This window comes from Aegilops tauschii, chromosome 5, assembly GCF_002575655.3.
Source record: "Aegilops tauschii subsp. strangulata cultivar AL8/78 chromosome 5, Aet v6.0, whole genome shotgun sequence".
NCBI lineage: Eukaryota > Viridiplantae > Streptophyta > Magnoliopsida > Poales > Poaceae > Aegilops > Aegilops tauschii.
Genome location: NC_053039.3, coordinates 531,784,800 through 531,798,362, shown reverse-complemented (window position 1 = coordinate 531,798,362; position 13,563 = coordinate 531,784,800). Strand labels below are relative to the sequence as shown.

The following is a 13,563-nucleotide window of genomic DNA, read 5'->3' as shown; positions in this document are numbered from 1 at the left end:
AAAAATTAAATTCTTAAATTTTAAAAATATTTATGAAAAGTAAAAATATTCAAATCATGGTAGGTTTTAAAATGTTCTATTTGTCAATATCAAATACTATTCAGCAAGAAAAGTAAAAACAAACTATCCTTAACCATTGTTTCTAGAAATGTTTAAAGTTTGTTGCCCTTGATCAGTCCACTGTCTATAGGTGATGTTAATTCATCATGGCAAAATTAGCTTATAAGATATGTTTTGTTAGATAAATATGGTTCGATATAATAAAATAAATTGTTGTGTGAATAAGAATTTGCTCAAAATAAAAAGTTTCATGTAAAATAACATATCTTGCCATATGTCCCACCAGGACAAATGTATGTTCCGTATTTTCTTTATTTTTGAACATTTCATTCCATTAATCAACGTGCCGAGCAGAATCGCTGGCAACCAAAGACTGGGCAAAGGCAGGGGCGAGACCCGGCCATACGGCTTGGGGTGCAAGCTCCATCTTTGACCCATACAACGCTAAAACGTCTGCAACCTTATTACATGCCCGAGGGCAATTGATTATACTAAAGTCACTAAAATTCAGAGTAGTAAAAGCTTTTATTTCCCTAAATAAGACACCATTGGGGGAGAGATCAAAGTTCGATGTCTTGATCGCTTGTACCAGAAGCATTGCATCCGTTTCCACCACCACTTGGTTAATTCCCAATTCTTGTGCCTTGTACAGAGCCTGTAAACATTCCTCTGCTTCAGTATGAAGAACATCCTGGGCATGAGCTAGTCGACCTGCTGCCGCGACAACAACATCACCGTCGTGATCGCGGATAATATGTTCCGTATTTTCAAGAAGACATTCTCCATATTTGTGGATGTTGTTCCATATTTCAAATACCAATATTGTACTTGTTTTTATTAGTCTATTGACTCTATTCCATTCATGATAAAACGTGAAAGGAAAGTACTGAGAAAAGAAAGCTTTGAGCAAAGAAGAAAAATGAACAATAAAATATAATCAAACAAATGAAAAGAAACAAGAAAGTTGACAAACCGGCAAAAAAGCATATAACTACAAGAAAACAATAATTCAGAAGAAAGTTGATATATCGGCAAACTTTTATTCCATTGGCAAGCTAGGATGATAGTACATCATGCTAGCTCGTTCGACACGTACATACGCATCAATACATCACGCCATGATGAACTTATACTGGAACAAAGAAAGAAGAACGTGCGCCACATCCAAGGCGACGTCGTCACACTGGCTTCGGTACGTGCCATGCCATCATACGGTGGAATCCAATTATTTGTACTGAAAAAAAAAACAAAGAGCAAACACAGAGATGCATCTGCTCTGGGCCGCGCTCAGTGTAGTCGCAGCTGCTAGCGCATCCGGACGCACGCATGAGGGCGTACTCCATTAAGCATCAAGGGATGCAGCGCCGCCGGCGCCGGCACAGAAGCGGCCGCATGCATCGCCGCAGCGCTCCACGACGGCTTTCGTCCCCTCGCTGCCGCCATCGATAACTGGTGCCAGAACATACATACAGTACGCGCGTTAGACGCAATCTGATTAATTACAACCCTCAGTTAAACCTCCAGATGAATTTTTTTTTCATATCTAGGAGTACGTATTTATTTACCATTGCGCATGCTGTCACAGACGATGGACGAGCACCTCAGCGTGCAGCTCTCAACCTCAACGGCTGGCAAAAAGGGAAAACAAGAGAGCTGATATCACTAATTAACTTGGAAACATGGATGAGCGTAACGCGAATTAACATGCAGGGAGCTCGATTGGTGGTGGCTTGCTTACCGTTGCTGGTGAGAAGGTCGGAGGTGGAGCTGTTCGCAAGAAAAAGTCTGGGGTCGGCCGGGGTAGGGCATTGCCTCGGGCATCTACCGCTGGTAAGCTGCACACAGCAGCACATTTCTGCGCAGAACGGGATGGGGCCGTACTGCGTGATGCAGGCGGCGTAGCAGTGGCTCCCTATCTTGTCCTTGCAGCAGAACTTGGCGTCCGCAGCTCCTGTGGCGGCGGCCGTCGGATCTGCCTGGGCCAGCGGCACCAAGCTCCCTATGACGAGGACCGCGCCCAGGAGGAGGATCACAGCCCGGAGACCACTCTTACCTTCCATGGCGTACGTACGTGCAGCTTAAACTTGGATCGCGTGGTGATGGTGATGAAACAAGAATCGCGTGGATGGGTCCTATTTATAGGAGATGATCGATGGCGTATCCACCGTTCGTACATCTGATTGATTGATGAGTGTGCATGGTACACAAATCTAGTCATGCCATGTCTTCATCAACATAAATGTACGTACATATAGGTGAACTCCTACCTACTCAGTGCACTCCCATGTGTCATGTCAATGCCTCATCCGTTGGGTTGGTGAACGGAATTTGTTGTCGTTAATCGTCTTCATTGTCAGTTTATTGAATATCTGGGTCCGTTTCAATATTCTCTATCTCTTCTCTACTTATCTACTTATACTAATAAAAGAGTAAACATGAACTTTTTAAACACACCCCACAAAACGTACACGGATCTATTATCACCGCATAATTAGGCTCACTAAACTCAATCTAACGGTTGTATTTAGCCTAATCCATTCTCTGTGTGCACTTTGTTAGGATTTAATTAATATTGTTATTAAGGAGATAATCCTCTCTTGTGTAACCGCACGTGCGTCGCCAATCTGTCAACGATCACGACGGTTCCCTCGCCCCCCCCTCGAGTGGACGTGCCCCTCTACTTGCATCCCCTCCAGTTGTATATAAGGGTTGATTATTAAGGAAATTGATACTGGTTGGATTTGTTTACATCTCTCTTGTTTTTACTCGTATCACGTTATCAGCGCGTTGCTCTCCGTTGAGGGAGAAAGGCCATCCAGGCGGTCAGAAGGGCATCACGGCAAAACGGGGAAGAACGATCACAGCGGCAGTTCTCATCAGCGGAGGAAGAATTCTGAAGTCCGCAGGGGAGGCGTCCACGAGGCACGAGGGGAAAGCGCATGGCCCCTGGCAGGACGCGGCTGCACAACGGAACAACTGGGCGTGGTGCGCGGCGCGACGTGAGGCTACGCGCGGCAGCGAGGCTGGCTGATGCAGAACGACGACGGCAAAGACATGCATGCATCGGCATGATGCATCAGGAAGTCGATTGCAAATTTGTTGTCTTGTGATTAAGATTAACCATCTAATGATTGATTGTTTCATGAATAGCCTGCGAACTAAATCGCTTCATCGAATCGGGCACACACGTGAAGGATGGATCAACCATCTACTGAAGGGAAGCGAATGCATGCGCCATGACGTGCGGCGTTGGTGGTAACCGGCATATGCCACCGCAACCTCCCGCGCACTGCACGGCAAGGAGGCAGTGGCCGTGACCGAATCTCTCCGTGTTGCTTTGGCGGCGGCTGCGCAGGTGAGGATGGCACCGCGACGGCCCGCGTCATCGGAATTGCAGTATCGGTACAGCGGGCACGCGGCGTCAGCAGCACGGCACGGCGCCGTGGTTGGCCACCGGAGTGATGCGCGGAGACGCGACTGCGGTCCGGTAAGTCGTGCCGGCGACCCGGCGTGCTGGCCAAAACGGCCATGGCGGTTGGGGCTGTTAGCGAGGCGCTCGGGTGGACCTGAAAGGCCGGAAAGGCCTAAGCCCACGCCTGATAGCCTGCGCTGAAAGGCTCGGTAAACTAAGGCAGAAGCCGATACTGCCTCTGAGCATAGCTCCACGACGCGATTTTTTCCCCTCTCGTTAGGGTTTTAGTCCTCCCGGGGCGACTATAGTTGCCGCCGTCGAGAACATGTTTCCCTACGCCGATCATCTCAGGGGGTCGCCTCCTGGGCTTTGGCGGGGCGGGTGGAGATCGGGTGGTTAGGGTTGCTGCTACAAGGCCCGATATTTGTCTCCATCGGGTTAGGGTTCCAGAGAAGATGTCTTCGAGCGCGGCTCAGGATGCGGCGGCCGCAGGCTCATCGGAGATGGATGATGTGGAAAAGATGATGAGGGAATTGGGGCTTCGAGAAGAAGACCTTGATGATGTGATCTATGATGAGAAAGAGGCGCCGCCGGAAGCAGCCAGATGGATCGCCCTAGCGAGGGTGCGCACCGAGAAGACGTACAACCAATACTGGTTTTTTAAGAATATGAGATTGGCGTGGGATCTCTGGCGCAGGAGGCGAATTTCAGGCCTCTGGAGGATAATCTTTATACCATCCAATTCTCGTGCTTGGGGGATTGGGAGAGAGTTATCCAGGATGGACCTTGGCACTTCAGGGGAGATGCGGTGATCATCAAACCTTATGATGGGATCACGAAGCCGTCCACGGTTCAGCTAGACACCATCGAAATCTGGACACAAATTCATGATGTACCACAGCTATACGCATAGCTGGTGCTGTCACTTGGAGCTAAGATTGGAGAGGTGCTGTTCACGGAGCCACAATCACAAGATTTTAAGGGTAAATTTTATCGCGTTTGGGTGAGGATCAATGTCTCCAAACCTCTCAAGAACGCTGTATCCATGATTCGTGATGGCAAAAGGCAGATCTACAGAGTTAGATATGAAAAGCTGCCGGATTGGTGTGCGGTTTGTGGGATGCTTGGTCACCAATTTAAGGAGCATGGCAATGGGATACACCCTCCTTCAGCATTAGTCTTTAAAGATTTGAGGACAGGCTGGTTTATGCGTACTGGCCGGGGGCCTGGCGAGGGACGAGGCCGGAGAGGAGGCCGACGGGGTGGCCGTTCAGGTGGCCAAGAAAGGAGTGCTCAGTACCAGCCTCACCATGGCGATGATGTCTCTGGGGAGGATCTCGAGGAAGACAGGGATGCTGTGATGAAGGAGGCAGAGAATAACAGAAAGAGGGGGTCAGATCTAGCAGTGGGGCAGAGTGTTTTGCCGGCCGGAAATCCTGTAGTCGCAAGCAAGGGACAACAGTCTACTTTGGCGCTTCCAGCCCCCGCTGTTCCTCCCAGTCCAAGCGGTAAACAGGACCCCAAGAGGACAAAGCTGCAAACAGAGGATGGAAAGAACACCATGGCCAAGACAGGAGTACAAGGAAAGGGTGAACTAACGATGGCGGGCCTCGAGGGGCGCCGCCAGGGTCAATGAGTGCCTTATGTTGGAACTGTCATGGCGCGGGCAACGCCGCGACAGTTCGCGAGCTTCGTGATTTCGCGAGGCAATTTGCCCCTACCCTACTGTGTATAGTTGAGACACAAATTGAAGGAGCTAGGGTAAAAGCTTTAGCTAGTACTCTTGGTTACGATAAATCTTATGCTGTTGATAGCCGTGGTAGAAGCGGTGGTATTGGGCTGTTTTGGATGATTCAATAAAAGTGGAGATTCTTGGCTACTCTGACTATCATCTAGATGTGTCGGTTGAGGAAAATGAACAGGAAATATGGTGGATGACTTGTGTATATGGTGAGGCGCAGACACACCTTCGACACCAAACATGGCAGGTGTTGAAAAACATAAGTACTTTGAGTGCACTTCCTTGGCTCTGTATAGGCGACTTTAACGAAGTCTTACGTCCGAACGAACATGATGGGGTTGGACAACGTAGTAACGCTCAAATCCAGGCCTTCCGGGATGCTACGGATGTTTGCATGCGGCTGGACTTAGGTTATAAGGGCAACTTTTGGACATTTGAAAAGAAGGTGGTGGGGGGTACTTATACACGATGTCGATTGGATAGAGCAAAGGCGAATGCTGACTGGGTAGCGAGGTTCCCTTTGGCCTCAGTATCACATATTACGTGCGCCACATCGGACCACTCCCCAATCTTGCTTGATTATGGAAGCAAAACAACTGAAAGAAGAGAGAGACTTTTTAAGTATGAGCTAATGTGGGAGACACATGAGGGGCTCAAAACGTTCTTGACAGAGGGATGGGCATCGGAACCACCATGCAATAGCGTGGAACAGATGCGTGAGAAGCTGCGGAACCTTGCAGGCGGGCTGACCAGATGGAGCAAGGACACCTTCGAAAGTGTCAGAAAGGAGATTAAAAAGCTTAAGCAAATTCTGGAGGAGCTCAGGGGCGACCCACTGAGAACTGGGCCTTCTCACGTTGAATTAAAGATCAACGAGCAGCTGATCGAGATGTATCACAGAGAGGAGATCATGTGGCGACAGCGGGCAAGAGTCGAATGGCTTTTGGCGGGAGACAAAAATACCAAATTCTTTCATCTTCGTGCTAGCCTCTGTAGAAAGAAAAATATGGTGAAAGCCTTACAAAATTCTTTGGGTGCTGTCATCTCTGATCCGGCTGAACTCCAGGACATGGCAAACATGTTCTATCAAAATCTGTATACCACGGAGGGGGTTAATAATATGGAAGAAGTGCTGGAGCATGTCCCGCAGAAGGTGACCGAGGAGATGAACGCATCCCTTTGTGCTCCGTACACAAATGAAGAGGTAAAAAATGCTTTGTTTCAAATGTTTCCTACCAAGGCGCCGGGCCCGGATGGTTTTCCTGCACGTTTTTATCAGCGACATTGGGACGTATGTGGGGACGAGGTCACCAAGATCGTCCTAAGCATAGTCCGTGGGGAAGAAAGCCCGGAATGCATCAATGACACAGTTTTGGTTCTTATACCAAAGGTAACGAATCCCACTGTTTTATCTTAGTTTCGACCTATTAGTCTCTGCAATGTATTATACAAGATTGCATCCAAGGTGGTCGCTAATAGGTTGAAGATCATATTACCTGATATTATTTCGGAAGAGCAGTCCGCATTTGTGCTAGGGAGGCAAATTACGGATAACATCATTTGTGCGTATGAATGTTTGCATTTTATGAAGCGGTCCAGGGCGAAGTCAAATAGCTTTTGTGCACTGAAGTTGGATATGATGAAGGCCTATGATAGGCTAGAATGGACATACTTGAGAGCTATCATGACTAAACTTGGTTTTGCACAACAGTGAATAAATACAGTCATGGCTATGGTATCATCTGTCTCATTTTCAGTTTTATTCAATGGTGAGAAGCTTGACCCTTTCAAACCAACTAGAGGAATCCGGCAGGGAGACCCAATCTCCCCCTACTTATTCTTGATTGTAGTAGAGGGCCTTTCGTGCCTCCTGAAATCCAGTTCTCAGTCATCACTAGCAGGTATCAAGGTGGCCCCAACGGCTCCAACCATTAACCACCTTCTATTTGCAGATGACAACCTGTTGCTTTTCAAGGCGAGTATAGAGGGAGCAGTTGCAGTGTCAAACCTGCTAGAGAAATATTGTGACGCTTCAGGGCAAAGGATAAACCATGATAAATCCTCTATATTTTTCAGCAAAGGGTGTCCAGGCCCCACCAGAACAGAGGTGAAGGATTCCCTACAGGTCCAAAATGAGTCTTTGTCTGAGAGGTATCTGGGAATGCCAACTGATGTTGGTCACTCAAAGAATGGAACGTTTAAATATCTGAGAGATAGAGTATGGGAAAAGATTAAAGGTTGGATGGAGAAGCTGCTGTCCTCAGCGGGCAAAGAAGTACTGATTAAGTCTGTGGCACAAGAGATACCTGTTTATTCCATGGCATGCTTCCGATTGCCGCGAGGGCTTTGCGAGAACATCACATCAATCATAAGGCAATTCTGGTGGGGGAGTAAGCAGGGAAGAAGGAAGCCGAGTTGGGTGGCATGGGACGTGATGACTAGACCAAAACATATGGGTGGCCTCGGCTTTCGTGACATGGAGATATTTAACCTGGCACTTCTGGCACGTCGGGCATGGCGCACAATGACTTCAGAACTCTCACTAAGCTCAAGGATCCTCAAATCAGTTTACTTTCCAAACTGCCCTTTGCTAGATGCTGAGTTGGGATCTCATCCGTCGCAGATTTGGAGGGCTATTTTGGATGGCCGGGACATTTTGGCTCAAGGCATTATCAGAAGGATTGGAGATGGAGAGGCCACAGATATTTGGGAACACAACTGGATCCCGAGGGAGAGTTTCAAAAGGCCTATAACATCTTTGGTACAACATCCTCCGACTAGAGTTGCTCAACTCATTAGTGCTTCTACTGCGTCTTGGAATGAAGGACTAGTTCGGTCTATTTTCACTCCCTTTGACTCTGAGGAAATTCTCAAGATACCACTTTGTACGCGCACAGTTTCAGATTTCTGGGCATGGCATGACGAACCACGTGGAATGTTCAGTGTTCGCTCGGCATACCGTATGATCTTGAGGACAAAACTCAATCGTGAGGCGTGGTTGCATGAGGCTGAGGGGTCGTCGTATGCTCAGCATGAAAGCAAACAATGGAGCAGCATCTGGCATCTTCAAGTACCTTCAAAGCTCATGATGTTCGTGTGGAGGTTAGCTAGGCAGTCCATGCCTACTGGTGAGCTGTTGATGCACCGTCATATGTCGACAGAGGATACATGTAACCTCTGCGGGGCAAGGGACACATGGAGGCATGCGCTACTTACTTGTCCGATGTCCAGCAGTGTTTGCGCGTTGGCTCCTGAACAGCTCGTGCAACATCTAGTTGATCGACAAGAGGAGAGCCCGAAGGATTGGCTTTTTGCACTACATGAGATCCTAGACAAGGAAGATTTCGTACGGCTTGTTGTCACTTCATGGGCAATCTGGGGAGCGAGAAGGAAAGCAATCCATGAGGATATCTTCCAGTCACCGTTATCAACCCACGGCTTCATCACACGATACTTGATCGAGTTTCAAGTTTTGAATACAGGGTCGTCGAAGCCGGTGGTGGTGAAGGCCCCAAGAGCTGCCGTTTGGCAGCCGCCAGTAGCGAATAGTGCAAAAGTAAATGTTGATGCTGCAATACCTCAACACAGAAGATACGACGCCGTGGGAGCGATAAGCAGGAGCGCCGATGGAGCGTTCTTGGGAGCCTCAGCCCTGGTATTCAGATATGTTTCAGAACCGGAAACACTTGAAGCATTGGCTATTCGAGAAGCACTTGCTCTATCAGATGACTTATATCTGCGGAGGATCCATGTGGCTTCCGACTACAAAGTGGTGGTTGAAGACATTACGAAGGAAAATGCCTCTCGGTACAGAGCAATCATACATGAAATAATAGATCACTCGTCGTCTTTTGATTTTTGTAAGTTTAGCCATGAATTTAGGAGCTCAAATTTTGAGGCTCACAATTTAGCGAAGCATGCACTTTCTCTAGGGGTTGGCCGCCATGTTTGGTTAGGCCATCCCGGAAATCTTCCTTTCGTCCCTGTAAACATTGTGACGACTTAATAAAAGCTTCGCGAGATTGTCTCAAAAAAAGCGAAGCTGATACTGCCTTAAAAAGAAAAGATAAATGTCTAAAAAAAATTTAATAAAAAAGAGGTAGTGGCCTACACAAATTTCGGCCCAGGACCAAATTTTTCTTTCTCGTTTTTCTTTTTCTGTTTTAGCTTTTAGCTAAGCAGTTTTTGTTCCAATGTGCTTTATAGTAATTTCTGGTATATTACTGTATTGTAAAGCACATTAATACATCGACATATTCGATTAAGCAATTTGATTATTGCTATATGTTGATGATGCTTGAAGATTAATTTACTAGAGAGTAAATTAATGGGCATGAAGATTTCATGCAAGATACGTTGGACATATCGAGAATGAATTTGCCGACTTTGCATGAATTTCAGTTCCACCATAACCGCACCTGCTCAGGGGCTCCTGCTATAGATGATATAGCGTAGTATGTTGCATTGCACATCATCTCACATCACCTACACGCTGATCTGTTGGGATCAATAGAGAGTGGTGATGATACCTATAGTGCATAGAGAATGGACGCTCGTCTGATTCCATGACTTCGAGTCAATGACAACATACAATTCTATTGTGCATCAAATGAATTGAAAGTTGAGACTCTACAAAGTGTAGTTTCAGATGCTAGTCTCATCGGAATGCTTTCCACTGTCAATCCTTTTATTATGATCTGACTGAACAATTTCATCAATGGTGAAGGAAAGTGGAGACATGATGAGAAGCAGAATATGAATGAAGCAGAAAAGGGCAAAAGCCATTTCTTGGAGAATGACAAGGTCAGTAGCCTCGGTTGCTACACATGTGGTTATACGACTCACAATGCAAGGAAATGTGATACTTCCATGCATTTGGTGGATCTGTACATCCATCAATTGGCTAAGGGCAAGAGGCCCATGGGAACAAGTGTGAATCTTACTTCACTTGCAATAACAATGATTTCCCAATGGTTGAAAGTTCCCAGATGTTCCTCGGAACATGGGCAACTAGGATCATGCTCAGCAAAAGGAAAGTCCACTATTGAGTATCGATGACATGTTAGTGGACTTCAATTTTATTGACATACATGGAGACCAGATTCAGTCTCTTTTGTCATGCATTGTAATGATGTCTATAGACATATTACATGATGTAAAATTAATTATGTCCATCAACATAATATGATAGCTATGTCATCAGACATGATGCTTGTGGTATGTCCTCTGACATATATAGTTTATGATGTATGTACTGTTTTCATATGAGTTCAATCATATGTTGAAATTTGTCTCTTTCTCTTTAGAAACTTAACGAAATAATCCAATTGAGAAGGAAATGTGTTGAGTGGAAACTGGGTCTACTAACACAATATTAAGGGAGATAAAGTACTATCATACTGTTGAGAAGAGTAATGGTAGTGTCATGACAAGTTATGGTTGTGATATGGTAATTGTTGGTTCTGGTCAAAGCCACAACTACACTCCCTATAGGTACTATATGATAATCATAGATGCATTCATGCATCAAGATTCTACTCGTAGCTTTGTGATGGCTTGCTTACCGTTGGTGGTGGCTTGCTTACCGTTGGTGGTGAGAAGGTCGGAGGTGCTGCTGTTCGCAAGAAAAAGTCTGGGGTCGGCCGGGGTGGGGCATTGCCTCGGGCATCTACCGCTGGTAAGCTGCACACAGCAGCCCATCTCCGTGCAGAACGGGATGGGGCCGTACTGCATGGTGCAGGCGGCGTAGCAGTGGCTCCCTATCTTGTCCTTCCAGCAGAACTTGGCGTCCGCAGCTCCGGTGGCGGCGACAGTCGGATCTGCCTCGGCCAGCGGCACAAGCTCCCTATGACGAGGACTGCGCCCAGGAGGAGGATCATAGCCGGGAGACCACCCTTGCCTTCCATGGCGTGTGTACGCGCAGCTAAAACTTGGATGATCGATATGTGTGATGATGGTGGTGAAGCAAGAATCGCGTGGATCGGTCCTATTTTTAGGAGGTGATCGCCGGCGCATCCACCGTTCGTACATCTAATTGATTGATGAGTGTGCATGGTACGTAAATCTAGTCATGCCATGTCTTCGTCAACATAAATGCACGTACGTGTAGGTGAACCCCTACCTACTCAGTGCACTCCCATGTGTCATGTCAGTGCCTCATCATCCGTTTGGTTGGTGAGCGGATTTTTTTTGTCGTTAATCACCTTCATTGTGAGCTAATTGAATATCTGGGCCCGTTTCAATATTAACATTTACAACACTTCTTGCCCTTCGGCCAATTCCGTGCCTACATACTCGAGGAATTGTCCATGCTTGAGGTATCTACGATTTAGAAAATTATTCTTTTCTATGAAAAAACCCCCTCTGCTCTGCTCTCTCCTATGTTTGCCTCTACCTGTTCCCCTACGGTGGCGGCCTAGGGTTCTCCAGTCCTCCGGCGATCTTCGCCGTGAGTTATCATTCTTCTCTGCCCCGAATCCACTATTGGCCTCTGTGTTGGAAATATGCCCTAGAGGCAATAATAAAATGATTATTATTGTATTTCCTTGTTCATGATAATTGTCTATTGTTCATGCTATAATTGTATTAACTAGAAACCGTAATACATGTGTGAATACATAGACCATAACATGTCCCTAGTGAGCCTCTAGTTGACTAGCTCGTTGATCAATAGATGGTTACGGTTTCCTGACCATGGACATTGGATGTCATTGATAACGGGATCACATCATTAGGAGAATGATGTGATGGACAAGACCCAATCCTAAGCATAGCACTAGATCGTGTATTTCGTTTGCTGAAGCTTTTCTAATGTCAAGTATCATTTCCTTAGACCATGAGATCGTGCAACTCCCGGATACCGTAGGAATGCTTTGGGTGTACCAAACGTCACAATGTAACCGGGTGGCTATAAAGGTGCACTACAAGTATCTCCGAAAGTGTCTGTTGGGTTGGCTCGGATCGAGACTGGGATTTGTCACTCCGTATGACGGAGAGGTATCTCTGGGCCCACTCGGTATTGCATCATCATAATGAGCTCAATGTGACTAAGTAGTTAGTCACGGGATCATGCATTGCGGAACGAGTAAAGTGACTTGCCGGTAACGAGATTGAACGAGGTATTGGGATACCGACGATCGAATCTCGGGCAATTAACGTACCGATTGACAAAGGGAATTGTATACGGGATTGCTTGAATCCTCGACATCGTGGTTCATCCGATGAGATCATCATGGAACATGTGGGAGCCAACATGGGTATCCAGATCCCGCTGTTGGTTATTGGCCAGAAAGGTGTCTCGGTCATGTCTGCATGATTCTCGAACCCGTAGGGTCTACACACTTAAGGTTCGATGACGCTAGGGTTATAAGGAAGGTTTGTATGTGATTACCGAATGTTGTTCGGAGTCCCGGATGAGATCCCGGACGTCACGAGGAGTTCCGGAATGGTCCGGAGGTAAATATTTATATATGGGAAGTCACCATACGGTTACCGGAAATATTCGGGGGTATACCGGTATTGTACCGGGACCACCGGAGGGGTTCCGGGGGTCCACCTGCCCCGGAGGGCCTTATGGGCTGTAGGTGGAAGGGAACCAGCCCTTAGTGGGCTGGGCGCCAACCCCCCTAGGGCCCATGCGCCTAGGGTTTGGGGGAAACCCTAAAGGGGGGCGCCCCCCCTTGCTTGGGGGGCAAGCCACCTCCCCCTTGGCCGCCGCCCCCCCTCTAGATCCCATCTAGAGGGGCCGGCCCCCTTTCCCCTTCTCCCTATAAATAGAGGGGTAAGGGGAGGGCTGCTGTACCACATCCAAGGCGCAGCCCCTCCCCTCCCCAACACCTCTCCTCCTCCGCGTGTGCTTGGCGAAGCCCTGCCGGAGAACTGTCACTCCATCACCACCACGCCGTCGTGCTGCTGTTGGAGCCTTCTTCCTCAACCTCTCCCTCCTCCTTGCTGGATCAAGGCATGGGAGACGTCACCGCTCCGTACGTGTGTTGAACACGGAGGTGCCGTCCGTTCAGCGCTTGGATCATCGGTGATTTGGATCACGACGATTACGACTCTATCAACCCCGTTCTCTTGAACGCTTCTGCTTGTGATCTACAAGGGTATGTAGATGCACTCCTCCCCTCTCGTTGCTAGTAAACTCCATAGATTGATCTTGGTGATGCGTAGCAAATTTTGAATTATTGCTACGTTCCCCAACAGTGGCATCAGAGCCAGGTTTATGCGTAGTTTCTATGCACGAGTAGAACACAAGTTCTTGTGGGCATTGATTTTGTCAATTTACTTGTCGTTACTAGTCTTATCTTGATTCGGCGGCATCGTGGGATGAAGCGGCCCGGACCGACCT

General features: G+C 47.5%; 1 protein-coding gene and 1 long non-coding RNA gene across 2 annotated transcripts; both read right to left on the bottom strand.

The window, feature by feature from the left end:
• Nucleotides 1-1,086: 1,086 nt before the first annotated feature.
• On the bottom strand, nucleotides 1,087-2,176 carry LOC109756054 (alpha-2-purothionin). The gene is made up of 3 exons (XM_020314919.4): nucleotides 1,799-2,176; nucleotides 1,626-1,688; nucleotides 1,087-1,509 (listed from the first exon to the last, which is right to left on the bottom strand). The coding sequence occupies exons 1-3, from the start codon at nucleotides 2,118-2,120 to the stop codon at nucleotides 1,403-1,405; spliced, it is 492 nt and encodes a 163-aa protein (XP_020170508.1). The 5' UTR covers nucleotides 2,121-2,176; the 3' UTR covers nucleotides 1,087-1,402.
• Nucleotides 2,177-8,603: 6,427 nt separating this feature from the next.
• Nucleotides 8,604-11,171, bottom strand: LOC141022181 (uncharacterized). The gene is made up of 2 exons (XR_012183360.1): nucleotides 10,799-11,171; nucleotides 8,604-9,196 (listed from the first exon to the last, which is right to left on the bottom strand). It is a non-coding gene; the product is annotated as an uncharacterized lncRNA (long non-coding RNA).
• Nucleotides 11,172-13,563: the final 2,392 nt, after the last annotated feature.